The 24,562-nt window shown below is 38.7% G+C and overlaps 1 protein-coding gene across 3 annotated transcripts in view; it reads right to left on the reverse strand.

Moving 5' to 3' along the window:
• Positions 1-21,665, reverse strand: part of TUT4 (terminal uridylyl transferase 4) — a 45,168-nt gene extending 23,503 nt beyond the window's left edge. The window contains exons 1-7 of one of the 3 annotated variants that reach the window (XM_063297951.1): positions 21,462-21,665; positions 20,477-20,552; positions 15,369-16,039; positions 13,791-13,954; positions 9,654-9,770; positions 5,599-5,776; positions 2,762-2,850 (exon numbers count right to left, since the gene is read on the reverse strand). In XM_063297951.1, coding sequence (XP_063154021.1) covers positions 2,762-2,850; positions 5,599-5,776; positions 9,654-9,770; positions 13,791-13,954; positions 15,369-15,930 — 1,110 coding nt within the window. In that variant the 5' untranslated portion in view covers positions 15,931-16,039; positions 20,477-20,552; positions 21,462-21,665. The remainder of the gene's footprint in view (positions 1-2,761; positions 2,851-5,598; positions 5,777-9,653; positions 9,771-13,790; positions 13,955-15,368; positions 16,040-20,476; positions 20,553-21,461) is intronic. The other 2 variants (XM_063297949.1, XM_063297950.1) reach the window with 2 other exon arrangements.
• Between the last annotated feature and the right edge of the window lie 2,897 nt (positions 21,666-24,562).

The raw sequence follows: 24,562 nt of genomic DNA on the forward strand, positions 1-24,562 counted from the left end.
TCAGTGTTCATTAAGTATGACTGAGGTTTGAGTTTACTAAGTGCCCTGGAGATGAAGTGACTTGACAAAAAAACATTCTGGAGTCCTTTGGATCAGGAGGCATTTAGAGAACCTGAATCTCAGCTTGTCAATTACTGGCAAGGCAAACAGGACAAGATCCTTGATGGAGAGATGGGAATATGACCTGGCCCAGCCTATAATCTGAATCTGATTGCCAGCAACAGGACACTGAGAACCACTTAACATATTGAGCATGTATGGATGAAATTGTGTATTCTGTTCACGTTAACCCAATTATTGCCTCTAAATGACGGAAATAAAGTATGGTGCCTCATTTCTTAATTAGGAGAACATCTGTCTACACAGTACTTTCATCTGTAGTAGAATATGTCAATTCTAAGTTAAAATGCTGGAATTGCTCAAAAGTCCAATCAAAGCTATGATTAGATTCTAAACTATGGTTATTCCTCTGGTCTCTTGATCTCAACAATGAGCTTTTAGCCTGAGTAGTAACTATGATTCTTGTAGGACTGTGAATGCTATATCCCTCCATACTTCACATAAATGGCAGTAAATAGCAACTGAAGGGGGTAATTCCTGGCATTTTGTTTTAGTGTAGGGCTAGGTATTGCAGCAGGTGAAATGGATGTACCCAAATTGAAACTCCACAAAGAGGATCAATTTTCACATTCAAATGGCTATGCCTCTTAAAATTTGTGGCACCCCAAAAACTTGTCATTATCCTACTTTAAAACTAGGATAATGACCCATTTTTCTTTCAACAGATCTGTAAAGATAATTGAATAGATTCTAAGGATAATTTTTGAGTTGGATAGCGTCTACAGCTCCTATCTAGATATAGTGATTTCTATACACTGTTTTAGCATTTGGTCAGAGTCTAGAAGTCTGGAGATGGTATTAACTTAATTTGCTCCAAATATCTATGACACAGATTTCTCTGAGAACTTTTAGGTGAACTACTGAAGTCTCTGTCCAACAGAAGGTTGCAAATGTCAGAATTGCTGATGATTATCCCCTGTGGACTAGAGATGATTGCTTTCCAGAGGGCCTGTGGTAAAATATCACTTACATAGCTGTAAGAGCTATATTTGTGTTATCTGTATGATCTAACAATTTATGTAGCATTTCTTGTAACAGTGCATTAGTTTGCTATGTAAGCATTTTAATGTATGACTGAAGAATGAAAGCCTATTGATTATGTATTAATCATTCCTTATACGGATTAGTATATGATTGAACTTGCATTTGTGTTTTTACAATATACAGTATTAAAGCTTTTTAAAAAGATGACTGTGTGCAGACAGGGATAAGAGATGGAACACTTTCAGATGAACAGCAAAAACAAAAAACCACAGGGATCCTATGTGAAGCCTACTTAAGCAAACATTGATTTATAGACATATGCTGATTTCCAGAACCAGTTAATGGATATGACAGAATGTTCTTTGAGAAGATTCTAGAAGGTAGCCAGCTAATCAAAATTCCCTTGCTATAGCAAAAAAAAAGATTCCATCTGCAAAAATGGGTCCACCTGCATGAAATTTCATGTTCGGCCTTCTGTTAAACAATTGTTTTGGCCTAGCTTTTGAAAAGTGTAACAATGTGAACAATTGAATGAAGAGTTAGAATAAAAGATTATTTGGTTTTACAACAAGCTAAATTTCTATCCTCTGCTTTTGTACAGTCTTGCGTTGGATTGCTCAATATCCCTCTCTGTCAAACATGCAGTGAGAATCTGATCACACAGCCCTGTCTGGAAATAAAATAAATTATGCATACATCTCTAAATAACTTGGACAGAATACTGCTTTTTCCCCCCAAGAATCAGAGTTTGCATTTACAAGCACGTTTTCTATTTCTGCTAGAAAAACACCTTTCAGAATTCCAAGCTAAAATCCTCCCTATTAGCATGAGGTGTTTCCTCAATCTGTGATCAGATTGTTCACTACCTTCCTTGTCTGAAAACTTCTAAAGCTGGGACCTGTAAAATTAAATGTCAACATTCCCTGGGAACCCTAGCCTTTTGTATATATGGTTTCTCAGGAGTATGATGAAAGGATCTGAAGATTCAGCAGAACAGTTATCTGAGGAGAGGGATTGCTTTGGCAGATTTAGGTTAGAGTTACCACATCTAGGCTGCAAAACTCCTGATGAAAAACAGATGACAGCAAACACCAAGAGTTTCCTCTATCTAATGGTCATCAGATTTTTGCAGTAAATGTTATTTTCAAGTAAATAAACTGGACTGAAATCCAGATCCAAAGAAATATCTCTTATTGAGCTTGGTAAAGCTTCAAAGGGGATGCTATGATTCAAGATTGGATTGTATAAAATATCCTTCTGAAGCTGCTTCCTGAAGTAACTCTTGTTTCCACTTTTACAATTAAAGCAAAATTAGTATGTTGGTTTGTTTTGTCTTGCCTCAAGGCCTCATTCAGCAGTTACGGGAGCTGAACAAGGCTTCTCCACATACACAGAACCTCTTCTAACTTTTCTATCACCTACTAGAAGCACTGGACATAGCCTCAAATTGACATGGAGTGCTTCATCTGCACCACAAGGAAAAATCACACTAGCTCAAGAAGGAAAACTGCACTCCCTCTGTGGCATAAAGCTCCCTGCTGAAGCAAAACGGTCTCCTGGCACAGGCCTATAACTTGGTATGAAAAAACATTTGAGACCACAGATACAGTACATTAAATTACAGTTTGTCAAATAATGTGACAAATATTTAACTTACCGTAGAGGGAAATTTTATATCTATATTAACATCACTGGTTTTAAAAGCAAATCTAGTTAGGCAGGATCCATACATCCTCAATGAACACTCTAGAAACAAAGAAAGAGTTCTGTAAGTGATCATATGGCTGTGTTCACCTTTTCCCTCGAACTTTTATATTATTTCAGCTGTCACCTAATTATGTCAAGCCATAATTCACTGTTAAATGCATAAACAGGAAATACTTATGGAAGATGAAGATTCAGATACTCCATTTTTCTTGTTTCTTCCACACAGACAGGATGAATGAATCATAATTCAGTTTTGGCTTATCAGATTCCTGATTTTTACTGTTCTATGTAAACTGAAAATAGTGGTTTAACACAAAATCTGGAGATCCTTCCACCAGAAAAGGTGATTCTGAGACACTTCTATATGTGTATCCATATATGTATGTGTAGATATGTACTAGCAAGAGGACATATAAAAAAAAGGCAGTGTCAAGACAAAAAATAATTAGTGAATGAGTAGAGACTAAAATTAATGGCCCGAAAAATAAGGCACCTCATTTGCAAAATTAACGGATCCCCATTTATTTATTTATTTCAATTTATATGGCCAGCCATCTCAACATCCTGACTCTGGGCAGCTAACAGTTAAAAACACAGTATAACAATAACGTCACAATAAATAATTGGCAGCCAAAATAAAAAAAAAAACATCACAACCATCTGTACAACCATTCCATGGGCTCTGCCAAACCTCTCAGCTCCCATGCCCACTGATAGAATCAAATCTTCAAAGCCTTTTGAAAGGCCAACAGGATTGGGGCTAATCTAATCTCTGGGGGATGATGTTCCAAACAGCAGGCACCACAACAGAAAAGGCTCTCCTCTTGAGTCCTGCCACATAGCACTCTTTATAGACAGGACCCATAGCATGCGTTTCACGTCAGATCTGATGGGGTGGATAGACACAATTGGGGAAAGACATTCCCTAAGATACACCGGCCCCATTCTATGGATAGGTTTATACGTAACTACCAGCACCTTGAATTGAACTCAGAAACACATTGGCAATCAATGCAGCTCACGTAGGGGTAATATCTGCTGATTGAGGAACGCACATGACTGCACTGCTGCATTTTGAACCAGCTGCAGCTTCCAGATGCTCTTCAATGGCAGCCCCATGTAAAGTGCATTACAGTAACAGTACTCCATTTGAAGGGTGACTAAGGCATGAGTGACTGTGAGCAGAGCCTCTCAGTTTAGGAATGGGCACAACTGGCACACAACACAAAACTGTGCAAAAGTATCAGTCAGTCAGGGTTCGAGATATAAAGCTGGGTATCATCAGCATACTAATGATACCTCACCTGGTGCCATTGAATGACCTCACCCAGCAGCTTCATGTTGATAATAAACAGGAGTGGGGAGAGTGACGAACCCTGTGGGACACTGCAAATTAGGGATTGCAGGCTAGATCTTATCCCCTATCAATACTGACTGGAACTGGCCCCAAAAAGAGGAAGAAAAGCAGCACAACACAGTGCTGCCTGCTCCCAACCCCCAAAACCAATCAAGGATATGATGATCAATGGTATTGAAGGCCACTGAGAGGCCAAGAAAAGCAAGGATGGATGCACACCCCCATCCCTCTCCCACCAGAGGTCATCCACCAGCACAATCGATGCCATTTTTTTCCCATGCCCAGGCCTGAATCCCAACTGAAAGGGTCTGACTGAAAGGGGGTTTTCTGTATACCCTCACATGCAAACTGTTCTCTCCCACACATTCACATGATACACAGAAAACACACAGAGAAACATAGAATGTAGAGGATAAGCATGTTTAGAACTTATAGTTCTGCTCAGTCACAGAGCTAGACTAGTTTTATCTTGTTGCTCTATACATGAAGATGGAAAGTGTCTAAAACGAATAGCCTCTTTATCCATGTGGACTCTAAACTGATTGAAAATCCTAACTTTTCAAAGCTGTCATTCACATGCAGAGTCTCTGTACTTGAAGCAACAACAGCTCCTCCTTGTGTTTCACCCACTTAGCTTCATTAATTGCACCACTTTCAATATCTTCCTCTATTATTGTATTTTTAGCAAATGTACAAATATACCCTCTGCCCACTTTTCTTTTCATGTAAAAAGGTAAAGGTTTCCCTTGACGTAAAGTCCAGTCGTGTCCGACTCTAGGGGGCGGTGCTCATCTCCGTTTCAAAGCCTTGGAGCCGGCGTTGTCCATAGGACACTTCCGGGTCATGTGGCCAGCATGACTCACGGAACGCCATTACCTTCCCGCCGAAGCGGTACCAATTAATCTACTCACATTTGCATGTTTTCGAACTGCTTGGTGTGCAGAAGCTGGGACGAGCAACGGGAGCTCACCCCGCCGCGCGGTTTCGAACCGCCGACCTTCCGATCGACAGCTCAGCGGTTTAACCCGCAGCGCCACCGCGTCCCTACTTTTCATGTAGATACAGCAAAATATAATTAGAATGAAAAATGTTTGTCTAGTACCTCTTTAGGAAAGACAATGTGCTTCAATATTTGGAAACAGAAACACAATGTGCACTGTAAAAAGTTGTTGTTTTATAAGATCACTATTATTATCAGCAAACAATACAATTTGCAACTGTTTCATTTCATTTAACAACAGGTCATGTAACAACAGATTAATCAATGCCTTGTTGATATTGCTTTCTATTATAAGCAATCTTCTTAATTTTGCTATTCTAATTCTAAAATGCCCTGCTAGGTGGCAGCACCTAGCTAACGGTGCTGATCTCAAAAAGCTAACCATGATTAGACCTGGTTAGCATTTAGATGAAAGATACCATAAAGTTACCTGGTAAGTATTGCTGAATTATCTTTTCCATATCATATACAATTTCTTGGCGGACTTTTAAATCATCATCTGATATTCCTTGTTCTTTTGCTGCCTCCATCAGCATAAAATTCAAAGCAATAACTTGTGCAGGGGAAGGAGAAGGGAGGGCACGGAGCTCATTTTCTTCTTGCTTTTCCTAATGAAAAACACAAGTTAAAAAGTAATGTTTTGCTCTTTAACACAAAAATCTTCCAAATGTCAATTTAATGCTTCAAAAACCAATTTAGTTATTTATTTTGGTATACTGATAAGTACTGAAATTTCTAGGCAGTCTGCAGTTTAAAATCTAGACACTAAAATACTGTAAATAGCAATTGAAACAAGAAGAGTTAACAAGTAAAGGTCTATTGAAAAACATGTGTTTTAAGGACTTTTTAAAATTTTAATAAAAAATATTATGCCCTCAATTTTGGAGAGAGTGCATTCTAAAGGAATGATAACTGAGAAGGCTCATTCCCAAACTGCCACCAGATGAACTCACAGCAATAACAGGCCAACCACTTCAAATGATGTCAGTAACTGTGGGGGCACATACAGAGAACTCACTACAAAAGTCAAATAGGGAAGTTCCCAGCACTACAGCTTTCTGGTAATTTTTTTTCCAAAAACTGATGCAGCTGCTCTACCAATCAAAGCTGATAAAAGGCACTGCTGATGTTGCTTGAATCTGGGAAACCAGAGAGAGATTTGGGTTTAGAAGCACTCCCAAACTGCATACACGCTCCTTCTGGAAGACTGCAATTCCATCCAGAACATATAGATCTACCACTTTTCTGAAATTATGGTCCTCACAAAAAGCACCTCTATCTTGATTGGATTAGTTTCATTTTATAATCCCACATCCAGGTCATTACTGTCTGCAGGTAGGCATTCAGGGACGTCACTCCATTTCTTAAAAAGGTTAGAGAGAAATAAATCTGGGTGCTATCAGCACACTGATACCAACCAGTTCCAAATTTCCTGATGATTTCATTAGATTCTGAAAAGCTCTGGAGTTAGAATGAAGCCCTAAGTTACACCATACAATAGCTCCCATTCTGAGGCGAAGATGTCTTCAGTAGCACCAACAGATAAGAATTGAACAATTCCAAAACCATGGGCTCATTCCCCAAATGTTCAGGCAATTCAGAAGGATACCAGAGTTGACAGAATCAACTGAGAGATCAAAAAGAGTCCACACATTCATACTCCTTCCTGTAATAATCCCCAAAGATTTTCCATCAGATACGAGAAAGCCTCAGACCAAAGACAGAAGCCAGACTATCATCATCATCACCACCACCACCACCACCACCACGCCAGGGTGAAATACGGAGATTTTATAATAAGGTGCAACCAGGCTGAAAGGAGCAGTTACCCAAGGCACACAGCCTGAGAGAAGAAGCAATGACAAAAGGGAAGTACTGCTAGAATGCAGAAAAGGAGAAGGACCAAAGGGGACAGAATAAAAAACCAATTGCTCAATTGTATACATATGTTTCAAAGGACATGAGGCTAACAAGGTGCAAAATAAGTAAAAAAAAGAAAAAAGAAAAGGGGCCTTCAGTCTCAGCACGTGGGCTGCAGTGCTACATATAAAAGGAGAGAGAACCAGGAGGAAACTGAGAAGCCTCAAGATCCAGACCTGACATCTTCCAACACCCCAGGCTCTGTCTGGCCAACAAGTCATAGGGATGTGTGGTGGGTATTCTGCATATCTGTGAGTGTGTTTGAGGAACATAACTTTGCTTTACTTTAGTAAAGAAACACTAATTATTGGAAAAATCTCTCATCATCCCTTGGGAACCTTAATGCCAAGGGAGTATTTTACTTATAAAACTCGTGAGCCCCTTGAATGTGAGAATGTATGTTTTCCAATAAATAATCCCATTGTATACCAGGATTGGGCATCATTCCTCTCTCTGCCACCTCCTGCTCTTAGGACAGGCAAAAACCTGTGACCCTTAGAGTAAGAAAAGCAAGGGGGAGAGGTTGGCATTCATGTCCTTACGGTTAGTGAATGAAATATGAGTGGGACAGGGAAAAATTTGTAACGCAGACCAATCACAGAAGTCTCAACCCTGTAGCCTGTCTTTAAGCCAGTTTGAAATGGTCAAGATAATCTGCTCTCTCAGCTGTCTGCAGTTGAGAAGACACCACTTTCTCAATCAGCACCTCTTAATCATGGAAAGTTAGAGACTGCTCTATACTGCCCATCTTAAGATCCAGGTTCTTAAGAAGATATCTAATAATTGTTATCCTTAAACAAGGAGACATTCTCCCCTCCTCCCCCTGAGGGACATTTATGAGGATAACTAAGGCGTCTCTAAAAACCGCTGGGCTAGACATTATAAGCTAAATTGGGCAACGATCCAGAGGGTATGTGATGAAATATATTGTTCCAAGCAGCCTGCCCACTTCCTCAGGTATCATGAAAATGATCCACTATAATTATACAAGAGCAGTTAATAGATAACCTCATAAAGTTGAGGTTCTGATCATTCTGTACATGAGAGATTTTATCTGCCAAAAAAAAAAAAAAACCCACTGAAAGTGTTGCAACAAGTCTTTGAGAGTCATAGGGATGTGAACTAGGACAGGAGGAACAGCTGTCAGTTGCTTCACAATCCAAAACAACTCACCGGCTTTAAGCTTCCTGATGCAGTGTGTGCAGAAAAAAAATGTTTCTTTGGTGCACATATCACCTCAGAATAAACCTTCAATCAGGCTTTAAGCTATGTCTTAGGAGATTTGAGTCAGGTCCTCCTCCACCTGCACTCTACTCATCTACCTTGCTGCTTTAATTCCCACAGTTCATCTGGGGGAAAGCAGGTAACAGACTACTTATGGGAAACTGTGTCAACCACTCTAACAACCTTCCTATCACAAGAACCAACCAGGGCATTGATAGCACCACTGGTAAAAGAAGCTCCAAGACCTTTTGGAATCCAACTAGATTTAACTGAACCCAAAAATCTTTTTGGGCAGGCTATGCTAACAAGTTCTCTACCCTAGGTGGGGTATAGCTACATATCTAATCTTAACTGCATGGTTAAGGTTGGGGAAACTTGAGGTATCTTCACCCATAGAACACATATCTAATTCTAATCAGAATAAAATACCAAATTGAGTTTGTGCCCTGTGACCAACTGGAATAGGCCCATGGTTGTCATGGCTGCTATCAAATCCTGAGCTACAGCCCAAAGTAGACACTGAAATCCCACAGCACCATAAGCCTAGGAATCTCCAACATCAACTCTGAGACCAGCACAGCTTAGGCAGGGATTCCGTTAGGCAGCAGGTTAGGTATAATAACCAAATCCCTAATCTATCCCTGTTCACAAATCTAGGAACCAGTTCTTTCACAAATATCCTGGTGAGACACTGTTCTCAGGGATCACACCCACACTTCTGTCCTCTGGCTTGTAAAGTACAAAATAGCCAGACAGAAAAGCAGGGCCCATACTTGTTGGTATTTGTTTTTTCTGCTTTTGGCTGTAGAGACATTAAGGTTACTATGGTAACAAATCAATCTAGCAGAGTCAGAAGGTCAAACTTAAGTATCCTCAATTTGGAGGTGAAAAGGCATGACCATATAAGGTAAAAGCTCCTGATTTGCCTGGAGGGCAGATTGCCTGGGCTCATTAGTTTCAGTTTCCTTTCTACCTGCCTTCCCCCCAGTCCTCTCTGAGCACATGTGAATGCACAGCTTGTAAATATGTTTTGTGCTTTCTGTAAATAAATTTATTTTTATAGAAATGCCTGGTGTGTGATTTTTCTGATCGCTTGGGCCAAACGTTTTCTAGCACTCTGACAATACTGGCCCATTTATCTTTCTCTGCCATTTTCGTTACATGTCAGGTAGATCAATACCAGTTGGAGGATCTTTTTTTCACCCTCAACCCTATTCTTATGAGTACAGCCCTGTACCTATTCATCTTGTTTGCTATCAACCAATTTTTAAAAATTGTATCATGCATTTAAAACCAAGAGTGAACTTCTCAGCAAAATTTCAAAACTTATTTAGCACTTACCATGATATTCTTTTTATGGCGTTTTTCTTTAATATGTTTATGAGCTCCCTGGATATTTTCAATGTGAACTGAACACAGCTTACATAGGTACTGGCAATTAGAGTACTCTGGAGAGCACTGTGGAAGAAACCACATATTTAAGATTCAGCAGCCACTTAATTATGTTTGTTTTTTTCCATCATAACAATAGAATGCTACCAAGTACATTTACCACAGAAGAGCAAAGAGACTGTCCCAACCTACCATACATAGTTGCATTTTAAAATATTTCAGACATACATCTTTCAGTTTTCAGTAAAGCTACCCAAAGGGCTAGCTTGGCAAATACTGAGAAGCTATAAAATATCGAGAACCTGTATTTACTACTATCTATCATGTGCATCAATATTCCAGAGATGTTTATGGAAAAATAAATAGAAGAGTTTAGGATCATGAAGACCTAAACCAAACAGTGACCCCAAAATTAAGAACATAAGAACTGCTGGATCAAATCAAAGATTTATTTAGTCAAGCATTCTGTCAAAAAGCCCCTAAGAAGAGTATGAGTACTTGTGATTTCCATCAACTAAGTTTGAGAAGTATACTGCCCCAGGTGACAGCAATATATACTAAGCTATATACTTGCTATTCATATACTTACCCATGTTTTTTTCTAACTGTTCTTTAACATCATCCAAGTTTATAACCCTCACTTATCCTGTGGTATCATCTGCATTCATTTCATTTATTAAATGTATAAGGCTGCTCAATTGTGGCATACAATATTAAAACAATTCAAAAATACAGACAAAATAATAACAGGTATCTAGAAAAACTTTTCCGAAGTTTAATTACATTAATAGATGAGAAAGTACTTTTTTTCTCTTTAGACACTCCCAACTTTCAGATACACTGGCTATCCTGCTTCTACAATTATCAAAGGGGCTTCTTCCTATAGACCTTTTCTCCATAGCAGAAAAGCACCAAAGTTGAAAATTTTCCTCTTGAAAACTGTCTTGCCCGTTTGTCACGCTGACTGCCCTTTAATGCTCCTTTTCTATATTTACAATGCTTTTGAAAGGTTTGCTGATCAGAATTGTATGCAATATTCCACGTATGATCATACAATCAATTTGACTAAAAGCATTATGAAAATCAGAGGTTTTATTTTTAATTCCTTTCTTAATGATCTCTCCAATATGAAATTGTATGATTCCATTGTACAATACAGGTAGTCCTTGGCTTATGACAGCAATTGGGACCGGAATTTCCATTGCTAAGCGATGCGGTCATAAAGTATGATCACACTGCTTAGTGACGGCAATCCCTACAGTCCCAGTTGCCATCGTTAACCGCATCCCACAGTCATTAGGGGAGGTAGTGTCCTGCCAGCTTCCCACAACCAGTCAGTGGGGAAGCCAGCAGGAAGTTGCAAATCCCAGGCCAGCAGGCAGGTAAGTGGCTGCTGCCGGGTGGGAGAGGGAGCAAGAGGGTGTGCGAGAGGCACGGTATGGGTCAGGTGTGCAAGGGAGCGAGGGGGTGCATGGGAAGCACAGTGCAGGTCAGGTGTGTGAGGGTGTTAGGGAATGCATGAGTCGCAGGTCGGGGAAGGGGGGTGAGTGAGCAGTGTGGCACAAGCACAGAGGGGCTGGGGAAGGGTGCGCCTGTGGGAGAGACTTATCCCAGCAACTTGAGACCTTCCCTGTTGGCTTCCCCATTGACTTTCTGGGGAAGCTGGCAGGGAAGGTTGCAAATGGCGATCCTGTGATTGTGGGGCCCTGCAACCAGTTGTAAGTGTGAATGGTTGCCAAGCACCCAGATTGCAATCATGTGATTGTGGGGTGCTGGGATGCCAAGGACCAGTCGTAACCACCATTGGTTCAGTGTCATCGTAATTATGAACGGTTGCTGAACAAATGGTCATAGCTCGAGGACTACCTGTAAAATGTCCCATCCTAAAGTAGAGTAATTGTTTCAATATATAAACAATAAACTATTTATGCTTATGTACACTGCGTGCACAATTATTAGGTAAGTTGTATTTTTGAGGATCAATTTCATTATTGAACAACTACAGTGCTCTCGGTCAATCCAAAATGTTAATAAACCTCAAACCTGAATATTTAAGAAAGTAAAAGTGAGGTTTTGGCTTTCTTAGGAGCATATCTATGTGTGGACAATTATTGGGCAACTATTAGTGTGCAGGATTATTATGCAACTAAATGAAAAATGAAAATTCCCCCAACTCACTCATTTATTTTCATCTGTTAAAGTGAGAATAATAAACAAGCAACTCAAAATTTACAAATAAGCGTTTCTGACATTTCAAACAAAAAATCAGTGACCAATATAGCCACCCTTCTTTGCAACAACAGTCATAAGCCTTCCATTCATGGAGTCTGTCAGTTTCTTGATCTGTTGACGATCAACTTTTTGTGCAGCAGCAACCACAGCCTCCCAGACATGGTTCAGAGAGGTGTACTGTTTTCCTTCACCGTAAATCTCCTGTTTGAGAAGGGCCCACAAGTTCTCAATAGGACTTAGGTCAGGTGAGGAAGGGGGCCATGTCATTATTCTTTCACCTTTGAGGCCTTTACTGGCTAGCCACGCAGTGGAATACTTCGATGCATGTGATGGAGCACTGTCCTGCATAAACATCATGGTCTTCTTGAAAGATGCAGACTTTTTCCTGTACCACTGCTTGAAGAAACTGTCTTCTAAAAATTGGCAGTAGGTTTGGGAGTTGATTTTGAGTCCATCTTCAACCCGAAAAGGTCCAACTAGCTCATCTTTAATCATACCAGCCCATACCAGTACCCCACCTCCACCTTGCTGGTGTCTGAATTGAAGTGGACCTCTGTGCCCATTACTGATCCAGCCACGGGCCCGTCCATCTGGTCCATCAAGAGTCACTCTCATCTCATCAGTCCATAAAACCTTTGAAAAATCTGTTTTCAGATATTTCTTGGCCCAGTCTTGCCGTTTCAACTTATGTGTCTTGTTCAGTGGTAGTCGAGTTTCAGCCTTCCTTACCTTGGCCATGTCTCTGAGCACCGAACACCTTGTACTTCTGGGCACTCCAGGTAGGTTGCAGTTCTGGAATATGACAGCACTGGAGGATAATGGGTTCCTGGTAGCTTCACGTTTGATTCTTCTCAAATCTTTGGCAGTTAATTTGTGTCTTTTTTTCTCAATACGTTTCTTGCAACCCTGTTGACTATTTGCGACAAAACGTTTGATGGTTCTGTGGTCACGCCCCAATATCTTAGCAATTTCAAGAGTGCTGCATCCCTCTGAAAGACTTTTTACAATTTTTGACTTTTCAGTCAGTTAAAACTCTTTTTTGGCCTGAGGAAAAGAAGCTGCCTAATAATTATGCACACCTTGATATAGGGTGTTGATCGCCTTAGGCCACACCCTCCCTCATTACACAAGTACACATCACCTGATATGCTTATATCCAATAAGCATTTAGGTTTATACAGCTTGGAATTGGAAAATATGCATAAAAATGATGATATGGTCAAAATACTCACTTGCCTAATAATTGAGCACACAGTGTACATGAAACAGCAAGATCAAACTTAGATATAACAAAGCCAATGAAAAACAATTTTTCTGCAGTAAACATTGCTAACCAGGATTTATTTGTTCCTACAGCACATGATAGTCATGGAAAAATACTAGAAAAATCTGTGCATGTTGATTTCCAATATACTTCAAGCCCGATATGCACAAAATCAGCCCAAATACTACATTCAATGTTTCCTGACATGTGACAAAGCAAAAGTATACATAAAGTGATATTATGCACATATGTTAATGCTGTATCACCAACTATGTATAGTGTTTACCATGAACTTCAATGTTTACCATGAACCCAGAAATGTATATAATTCCTTCCAGTTAAGTGAAAAATTATCTATGGTCTCATCTACTATAATAACATGAAGGGCAATTCAGAAGTATGCTTCCTGCCATACTAAAAAAAAATAATCCAGAATACAATTTAGAAGAATTTTCCAATTTAGGAAAATAATTTCATACTAGAAAATTTAAAGACAAAGCCTTTAATTAAATTCTTCTTTTAAACTAAATATGCAGTCTAGCTTAAACAGTCTATAGTAGACATGAATACAAATTCAATTCTGAACTTACTTTTTCCAAGCGGATAATATAATCTCTTTCCAGTCGCTCTTCAGCTTGTTTCAAGCCTAACTGCTCTTCTGCCATCAGTGTTGATTCATCCATTACAGCAACATTTTCTAAATAATCAGCTTCTGACTTACTTTCTTTAGCAGAGTCAGAATTCTTTATTTTACCTTGCATGAGAAGGATGAAGAGAATGTTTAACACATTTTTCACAGACTACCATAAATCTAAGTTAAGGGACAGTGGAATGTACATATACTTTTTCTTAAGAGAATTGTGGAAATTAAGATTGGAAATACTCACAACTAAAGTTTAAAATTTAGATTCAAAGTTTTATTGGATGATTCTCAGTATTATTCACAAGGATCAAATATAAGACAGTGGTAAAGATTACTGAGATAATCTTTATGAATGTCTTCAGAAATTAGGAAAAGCATCAAATTACATGACTATCACTCATGTATAGATGCAATTATGGTAGTAATTTTAACACACAATAGCGCAAACACCTTTTGTAGTTACACTCACAATTAACTCATAAACAAAATTACTTTTTATTTCACAGATGATAAATTTAAGATAAAGAGATTTGTCCTTGGCTACTTAGTGAGCAGTTGTTTGAGGACATTATCTTCAGCCTAGATTTTGCCTTTTAAAATATACACAGGTAGTCCTTGTTTAGCGACTGCCTCATTTAGCGACTGTTCCCAGTTATAACAGTGATGAAGAAGTAACTGTATGACCAATCCTTGCATTTATGACCTTTGCAAGTCTGTAAAGCAAAGGAAAGCTGGAGTAAGATCATAAGCACAGTCGCAGTTTCACTTAGCAAGCACTTCACTTAATGACTAAGTTGCCAGTCCCTGTGGTCTGTGTTTAACTGTGGTCGCTAAACAAACACTACCTGTATATACCAAATCCACTGCTCCTATGGTGCACACAGGCAGTTATTGTTACCTTTAGTAATGTGATACATTAACAGACAAGGGAGAATGTGAAGATAACAACTGAAATTTAATTAATTTTTTTGCTGATGGTCAGCACCTATGCAGTAATTTCCCCCTACTACTTCCATTTGTCCTCAAAATCTCCTTCAAGGAGTTGGGAGACCTCCAGTAAAGATCATGGGGCCTGCATGAAGAAGAGAGAAGGTTTTGTCATATGAGTGGACTTTCACTCATACAATAGTTGATCCCATTCTAGAATGGTCATTCTTCACTTAGCGTAAAGAGAATACTGCATTTAAATTATGGCTCTATAGCTTTTTAAAAAATTCCTTCAAGTATAGAAGCAGCAAAGTATGGAGAAATAACTTAAGCTAAAAAATGAACAATTAGAACTAGCTGGTTAAATTAAGAAATTACCATAGCACCAAAAATGTAGCAAAATGCAAGAGAGTATTTTCAATCAGAATTAAAATGATTTCTATACAGATCCACAGAAAAGCAGTATTTTTTAAAGTTTCCTAATTTACATTAAAAAGAAGAAATCATACTGTTCCACTTAATAATGTATATGCAAGTAACATGAGGAAAAAGTTTAATTTCGCACAGGATTGAAAAAAACACCTGAATGCACACTCACAGTAATCTTCAGACTTTTGTTCTACTGGTCTTAGATCCAAATCACTTTTGTGTGACTCATTACACCAATTAGTATTAATTTTGGACGTATCCTCTCTTAGTGGATTTTCCAATTCAGGAGTCCCTCTCTGGGCAGTTGATAAGGTTTCTGTGCTGGCACCATTCTCTAAAATCTGAGAAGTTGGAAGGTTTTCATGCACATGCTGAACTTTTAATTCTTTCAGATTTTCTACTGCTGTTGATACATTTGGTAATCTTTTTCCTTTGCTATGATTTTGATCCTGAAGGCCTGATCCCATGTCTTTATATCCAGGAATACAACTATTTGTCTTACGTGATTTATTTTCTCCTGACTTTTCAGGACAAACATCATTTTGCTTATTCTTTTTGAAACTGCTACCACTTGAAGAACTTTTCCCAGCTTCTTTTATAGATTTGTCATTTCTGTTGGTTTTATAATTTTGATTGGTTACAGCTCTGACAATCTTGCTTTCTTCACACACAATACGGGTGGATTTTCTTATGTCATGATTTCCACTTTTTGGAATCTTGCCTTCTTCCATTATTGAGAAGACCTGCTTTGTCTATCACTTGAGATTATTTGAAAAGTAATTTTGCAACAATTTGGATGGAGCAAAATCCTCTGTTCAAGCAGGGTATCTGGATGATTGTCTGGAGGAAAAAAACAGTTAAACATGTAAATATATTACCACACAAAAAGCAATATTCCTGATTCTGATTTCATGAACTAGGTACAGACACATGAAACAGATGGGAGTAGCTTCTACAGCAACCATGCAAGCCTGGAAAATGATGAGGCTGCTTTAACAATTTCAAGAGGCGCTTCATAAATCCTCCTCTGTGCTTCAAAGCATCTCTAACTGAAAGACTTCTGCAGGTCTATAATTTTATACTTCTTTCAGCCAAAATTAGTTTCCTATCACTATAAAAAGATTTATATCATTATAATACGGAAGGGACTAGCCCCTGGAGTCTTAACTAAGAAAATAAGAACATAATTAGTCTTAGCAGTATGGCAGGTGGCTGCATCCCATCATAGTTTGCTTAGACAGACAGACAGACAGACAGACAGACAGACAGACAGACAGGAGCATTGTCCACAGTTAAGAAGACAGGTTCATGTTATCCTTAGCTGATAAAAGTTGAGGTTCTCTTTACGTGAGCAGAAATAATATATTACTAGATGAGATAATAAACTGTAATGGTGTTTTTTTTAATTTATTCTACTGAAAAACATAAATACAACTATTTAAAATTTAAGAAGGAAGAAAAGGATTCCTTTTCAAATATAGCCAAATATAGTTTTTTTGAGAAATTTAAACTATTTTAAGTTGCAATAATAAACTACTTTGAATTTAAACAACTAAAAACCATCAAGTTTATATTTTGTTTCCTGTCAGTTGTTAGGTTTCATATTGCATTATCTTCTACAAACATCTTCAACTAGGTAATATGTCAGTATTGGAAAAAAAGCACACTACAGAAATAGAAGCAATACGTTCTTTATAAAGAATTATCATATTTACTTAGAAGAAAAATTATTCTCTCCCAATCCCCCAAAAAGTAAGATTACAATTTTTAAAAACCCTCTGTCTCATTACAGTCCTCCAATTTTAAAGGCAAATGATCAGGGGAAAATTTCCTTTCAGACAAATACTTGTCAAGTTGCCAACTGCACAATTCTGGGTAAAGTCACCACTGCTTAAAAAGTTGGAGTCAAGTGCTATGTTCATACCCCGTGCAGCCCTAAGCATCTTTTTGGGGAAAAGATCTGAAATCTGAAGCACTGTACATCTATAGCATATGGTTTTAAACAGCTAGCAAAACTGTTCTCAGTGATGGTTTTCTGATTTAAGTTTAATTCCTCATGCTGGTATTAACTGGATGTAGTTAATTTCAGCTCCAGGCAATTATAATTGGCGAAATAACACAGAATTGTGTTTAGTTTTGAGAGACAACATTAAAAATGATTTATTTATATTGAATTAAAATAGAGGACTGTTAAGGCAATTAGATCAAAGTACACGAAGAAAATCATTTAACAGAAGCTCAGTGACAATGTGTTTATAAGGCAAGTAGATATAAGGATTCCTTATATCCATAATTTTATAACTTACAGTGAAGATATTGAACTAGTGGATAGCTTCAGAAGCAATTATCAACAGTAAAGGAAACAGCAGTCAAGGACCCTGTTAGACTAGCACTTGTTAAAGTAGCAATGGAGGCCTTGAAAAAGATATTTAGATGCCTGAATATGTACACACCTATAAAGATCAGAATGGTGCAGACAATGGTTTTACTTGTAACAGTCTATGGCAGGGTTTCTCAACCAGGGTTCCATGGAACCCTAGGGTTCTGCAAGAGGTCACTAGGGGTTCCCTGGGAGATCACAATTTATTTAAAAAATTATTTCAAATTTGGGCAACTTCACATTAAAGAAGTAAGTTTCATTCTTTTAGTTTAAGAACACTGTTAATGCATATATACAGGCCTACACTGAAACGAATATAATAATTTTGTAACTTCTGGCCTATATTTGAGCCTCAATGTGCAGGGGTTCCCCAAGGCCTGAAAAATATTTCAAGGGTTCCTCCAGGGTCAAAAGATTGACAATGACTTACCTAAACACTAGCAGATCCTCAAAATTACAAAAAAATAAAAATAAATCCAAGATCTTGCTACTGGAATAAGCTGTAAATGATTGTCCAATTGATTAATTGTTCAAAACAACATGAAAAATGGCTTAGATTTCACAGAAGAAATTCAAAGAGCGAAAGATAACACAGAGGAGAGGCCAAACTACAAATGAAAACAGCCATATTACACATTTAATTATAAAGAAAGAATTGGGGAAGACTGTATTTAGAAAGGGAGATACAGGAAATAAATTCAGGACCCTTCTCCCCCACAAAACCTTGATACCACTAATTCTGTCCACAGTTGGGATAGAAGTACTTGCAGAGGTTGCCTATCACAGACAGGTAAGTTATGAATGAGGCTGATGCGTCCCTTTTGCTTTTAAAAATCAGATTTACTGTTCTTTCATATATTAATATTTATTTCACTTTTTATATACTGATCTTCCCCACATTCAGGTAGCTCCATATTTAAATGCACAGATTTATTGAATTATATTTAGGTTTTGTTATCTTTTGACCATATGTTTTGCTCATAGCTGTATGGATTATATTTATTTGAAATACTTTTATACTATTTCCTAATTAAAGATGTTAATAGCAAATGCCCTTGTTTTATATCCATTAGTATATGGATTTATACTAATATGTTCTACTCTTTTCTTAGTATAGTGCAAAAGCAGGCTGAATATCAAACCTACTTACATTTGAACTCAATCTCCCACTTAAAAGTCAATGTTAGCATAAGACTCTGATCCTTTCTGCCAATTAACCAAAATACATTCCACTACATAAAAACTGACATTCCACTGTTGTCTTAAGAATACATTTATATAACTTTTTTGGGAATTAAATAATAAAATTAAAAGCATGATAGTATTCCCATCACTATATACAACAGCATTAAAAAAAACACTGCTTTATTTTGTTTAAAATCCAAAGATATATTGTAATAGGCAGTTATACTAATGCAATAATACTCAGATACTATCTAATCAACTAGTAAATTCAGCTAATGAGGCAGACCTTAGCATATATTCAAGCATGGGAGCAACTGTTTCCTGAAAATGAAATACCATATAAGGTGCAGTAAGATAAACATATCATGCAAATGGCCTCAGAATAACATATAGAAGGAAATTTGGAGAAGATATCATATAAACCTATTCACTTAAAAAAAAACACACACGCACAGTAAAGGGATTGAAAGGACTTTACTATTTTCTTTGGAAAAGTGGCATCTGTTGAAAAAAAGCAACTCAAAACTGGCATACTAAGACTTCTTAGTATTCTGCTGTAAGTTGACTATCATGCATGATATTAACACTGTTGCATAGTTAACCTGATCTTGCTTCTTAAATTCCTTCAGTCTTTGGAAATATAAAAATGCCATGAACTTATTGCAAATAAACATTAACACCCAGAAACTGGGAAATAACTTTAACAGTGTTTAGAAGAAACACTTTTTCATACAAGGAATAATAAAATTACAAAATTTGCTACTATCAGATGTGGAGATGTCTACTAATTTAGATAGCTTTAAAATATAAATATAGGGCTATCAATAACTAGACTTGATGTCTGATTCACAGGCAATATATTTTAAATACTAGCATCCTGGAAAAACTGAGTTGGAAGGCTATTACCTTTCTATACATGCTTACAAGCTTCTTGAATACATTTGGTTGACTACTATGTAACAGACAATGCTGTACTCAACAGGCCTTTGGCCTGATCCAAAAGATTTCTTAAATTCTTATGATTAGAGTTGTCAGTAATTAAGAGTTCTTGATCTCTTATACAGTATGCACCACTTAGTGCATACCATAATATAGCCAAATAATATCACACAAAGAGAACAATATTATAACTTGTAAATTTTGTCCCTATTTGTGTATTTTGCTATCCTAAACATTTTAATAAAAAAAATCTATCCTTGTTGCCTGACATCAACTTACTTGCCATCAAAAATGCAGTTATACATTTCTAAAAGCTCTCTTCCATTCTTATTTTAATAGATGACTGACTCTTAAACCTATTACTGTTTCTTTCTTTAACACTGAAGTAATCATGCACACTCCTATACAAATCATATACAGTAGAGGGATCCTGCCAGAAAAATATCAGATCCTTTCAGCCAAGGGAGATTTCCCCCCCCCTAGTTCCCTGTTGGGCTATCACATAAGAAAGAAGACTAACTCCTGAAAACACTGACACAGAAAACGTTGACACAAACTCCCTGCAGTTTTAAAAGTGTTTTGCCAATCTTCATATGGTTTCAAGAATATCACAGTGGGTTAACATTAAGTAGGAGCACAAAGAAAAGCATGCCCATATGAAAACTTTTTAAAATTTTGGCTTGACTGTGAAACTGGCCATAGCCATTTCACCCAACGCAGTGAAAACAAGTACATGCACATACTGTACTATATACAGAGTCATGACTCCTTACCTAGTGTTTTTGTGGTGTACAAAGCAGGCGTGAGGTAAATTTGTAACATTTGGTGAAGTGGAATGCCTCAGTTTTCCTGTTTGCAAAATGCAGATAATTAGCTTTTTAACTGGTTGAAGACAGGAAAACTTTTTATTATGAGCATATTTAAAGAGAAAACAAAGTAAGGCTATGGCAGAAAGCCTTAACCATCAACAACTTTAAATATAATGTACGACTGCTTCTCATTTTTTACACAGTAGGCTTAAGGAAGGGATCTGATTATTGTTCACGGAAGTCTTTACAGACCCCACTTGTCTTTATTCTGCTCTACTAAGGGGCTTGCAGAGATCTGAAATTCTAAAATCAACACGTAAGACCCTAGATTTTAAAGAAAAAAGCCCTTGAATATGCCCCAGGAGCAATTCTAGCAAAACCTTCAAATAGCATTCTCAGATTACTCTTCTGTGGCAACATCGCAACTCTTCATAGGACGCAACACTAGAGAAAATCCCCCACATCTGTAGGGAGTCTTCCATGGTATATATCTCCCCATGAACCCCCAAAGTACATGTGCAGATCAAAAGCGGCGATTTTCAGTATTCTGCATTCTTCCAATCAGTAACCCCCGAACCCCCCAAACATCCTCAGCTAGGCATGCATGCCCGGCTTCGCTCAGGCCTTTGATTCAAAACCTTCTCTTCCCCGCCCCCAGAAACAAAAGCAGGGAGAGGAAAGTGGGGTCCGAAGACCTTAGTTGGGAGGACCTCTGAGGAAACAGGGGACCCGGTTCTGGATCTGTCCCCTCAACAGAGACCCTCCAGGACGACTTTAAAGGAGGTGGGGGCGAAGAGTTCGCGTAATGAGACCCACGACCCCTCCCCGAAAAATACTTCAACCCCAAGGAGGAAAGAGCCAGCAGGGGCCAACGCATGCAGGGGCGTTCGGCAATAGCGGGGTGGGGGTGATCGTCTGTGGCCCCCTTCTCCCTCTGGGGCGCAAGTACCTGGCTGTCACCCCAGGGATGTCCCGGCCGCGTACCCCTCCATGTCTTGCTCCGGCAGTTGGAGGCCCCGACGCGAGCGCCTCAATCTGGGCCGGCCGCCATGTCAGCCGCGGCGCGCGCTGCATTGTGGGGGAGGGGAAAGGACGGGAACACCGGACTGAAAGAGGAGAGGAGGCGGCAGTGGCTCCGTTCTGCCGGGCTACCTCGGGGCCGAGAAAGTCAGACGGCTCCCTTAGCTACAAAAGAGGAGCCTCCTCCTCGAGTTGAAATTCTTTCTCTTTCCACCCGGGAGGCCTCCAAAACAAGGGAAACGCCTGGCGCCGGGACAGGAGCTCCTACTCTTGTCGGAGCAACCGCTTCTGGCTCGCCCCGCTGCGCGAGGCCTCTGGGCGTCCGCGGCGTAGCTCCCATCGGCCCAGAGTTCTTCCCTGGGTTTAATTTGCCCTCTTGGTGCATCCGCCTTCGAGGCAGTTCTAACCCCACGGAAAGTGCGAAAGAAGTAGGCAATAACAAACGCTGGATTCAGTGCCTGATGTTTTTCTAAAGGGAAAGCACGGTTATCTGCTCCCGGGTTTGGAAACTTGTAGCCAAGAAACTACTGGAAGCACACTTCCCACGGTGGTTCATGGAAACAAATCGTTACCCTCCTGCCCATTATTGATTGATTTATAAAAAGACATAAGTACAAATGTCATTTTTAAATGCATTCCGAGGGCCCCTGCAGATAGTTTGTTTTGCTGCAACCAAGTACAGTGCAACAACTAATGTATCCTACATTAAAAAAATTTGTATTTATCTAGATTTTTCTTTATTTTTTCTTATTTATTTAATGCATTTATATATTGCTTCATATATTGAAGCATCTTAACGAGTTTAAAATAAAAAATACCCATAGAATATGTAATAAAACAATGCCTCAAACAATATAAAAGAACAGTATAAAACATTAAGAAAAGCAGATTCATTAAAATGTGCAGGGGAGGGGAGAGTTATTTTCCCAACATTCATACCTCAAAAACTAGATGAAGAGATAAACTTCTTTAAAAAATAGGCAGATGTGAAATATGCAATAGATTTCTATAGAGTGCAAGTCAGATTAATGACAATACAGTACTGCACTAGAGACAGAGAAGAAAGATCAGCAGGATTTCCCGGCAGGCTGATTAGGATGCAGTCCATAAAGAGAGATGCAACATGTGATTAAGTGATAGTTTTGTCAGATCAGAATGTGAGGGCCATTAGATACTTTAACCACTAATGTGGTGTTATTGTAGCTATAACGAAATGGCAGTGTGTTTTAAAGTGTTTGAAACTGATTCTATGTATTTTTATTCTGCAGTAAATTCCAAAGAATTCAATCACTTGTTCTTGTAAGCAACAGCATAGAAGTGTTGATGTTGGCTTGATTGCCTCCATCAGCAATCAACAGATTCAAGCTAGGGTAGAGGTGTTTGGTATGATGATATCCTCCAACACATTATTCATTCATTTACTTCACCTTCAGCACTGCCTGACTCCAGGCTGACATTACTGTATTAACATTTGTATTCTTATCCATCACCCACTAAGACTTCTGCAAACAGGGGGTTACTGCTAATAGCCTAATGCAAAGGTTCTCAAATGATAGGTTGGAACCTCCCCAGAAGGGTTGTGTGGGACATAGAGGTGGGGGGAGGGGTTTACCATTTTTGAAAAAAAATCTGTATCCTGCTGCTTCATAGCTGCCTAGCTTGCCAATAAGCTTCCAGGTGCAATTCAAGGTGCTGGTGGTCACCTATAAAGCCCTATAAAGGCTTGCATGGGCAAAGTAGGAACACAGTAAAAATTCACTTTACTCCTTGCTTTATTCATGCAAGCCAGCTGCAAATCTGCCCAAAGTGGAAACAAGTTTTGACAATATTCTGGGCTTTGCTCTTTGTTTTACTTGTACAAAAGTCCCAGAGTGGACAATTATGGTACCACAAAGTTTGAGAATTCCTATGATATACAAATTAACATGTAATTTATTGATTATGTGTCATCAAGTTGTTTTCGACTCCTACAACCACATTCAGTAGACTGATTTTCTCCACATGTTATTAAAAGTAAATGGTTTTTTACTTCTCATTCAACCACAATACCAGTGTGATTATTAGTTTTATTCATAGGGATATTATTGAAATTAATTAAAATTTTAGAGTAGTGTTTCTCAACCTTGGTGACCGGAAGATGTGTGGACTTCAATTCCCAGAATTTCCCAGCCAGCATCTTCCAGTTGCCAAGGTTGAGAAACACTGTTTTAGAGATTGTGGTACCCCAAGTTTTGAGAAGCACTGGCCTAATGAGCTAGATTAGGCAGAGTCAGGCCAACCAGTGAATTACATGGCTAAGAATATTCAACCCAGAGGTCCTTTCCTCACTTGCCCTGATCTCTCCCCAACTCATGAGTGAGTTAGCTGTATCAATAAAGGATGCATTCCTACTTACTGCAATACCAGCCAAAAACAGCTTCAAGGTGTATAAAAACTATTCTGTTTTACCACCCATTACTTTGGAGGCACAGTCAGGTGACCAATGATGGGTGTGATCAGAAATGTGCTTTGGGAGTGTCAGGAGAAAGAAGCAAGCCTGCTCCCTCTGGTCACTAGCCAGCTTTTTTATTTTTCTGTCAGCATTTGCCACCCTCATTAGCACTTTATTTCCTATGTTCTTTTCATAGCCATCATCTCCACTTACTTTTTTGGCTTCAAACAAGGAGGATGAGAAGACAGCAGTCCTCCTCTTTTCATTTATGGAAGAAGAGGGAGAGTGCTTGTGTTTATTTGCCAGATTCCCTGGATGTGTCATTTTCAATCATAGCCCTGTTGTTGTTGTTGTTAGTTGCCATCGAGTCGTTTACGACTCATGGCGACCCTATGTGTAACAGAACGAAATGCTGTTCGGTCTTGCGCCATATGCCTGACTGTTCCAATGTTGCATCCATTGTTGCTGTGATTGTATCAATCCATCGCATTGAAGGTCTTCCTCTTTTCCGCTGGCCCTTGACTTTACCAAACACGATGTCCTTTTCAAGCAATCGGTCTTTCCTGACAATGTGCCCAAAGCATGAGAGTCTGAGCCTA

The sequence above is a fragment of the Candoia aspera genome, chromosome 3 (genome assembly GCF_035149785.1).
Source record: "Candoia aspera isolate rCanAsp1 chromosome 3, rCanAsp1.hap2, whole genome shotgun sequence".
Taxonomy (NCBI): Eukaryota; Metazoa; Chordata; class Lepidosauria; order Squamata; family Boidae; genus Candoia; species Candoia aspera.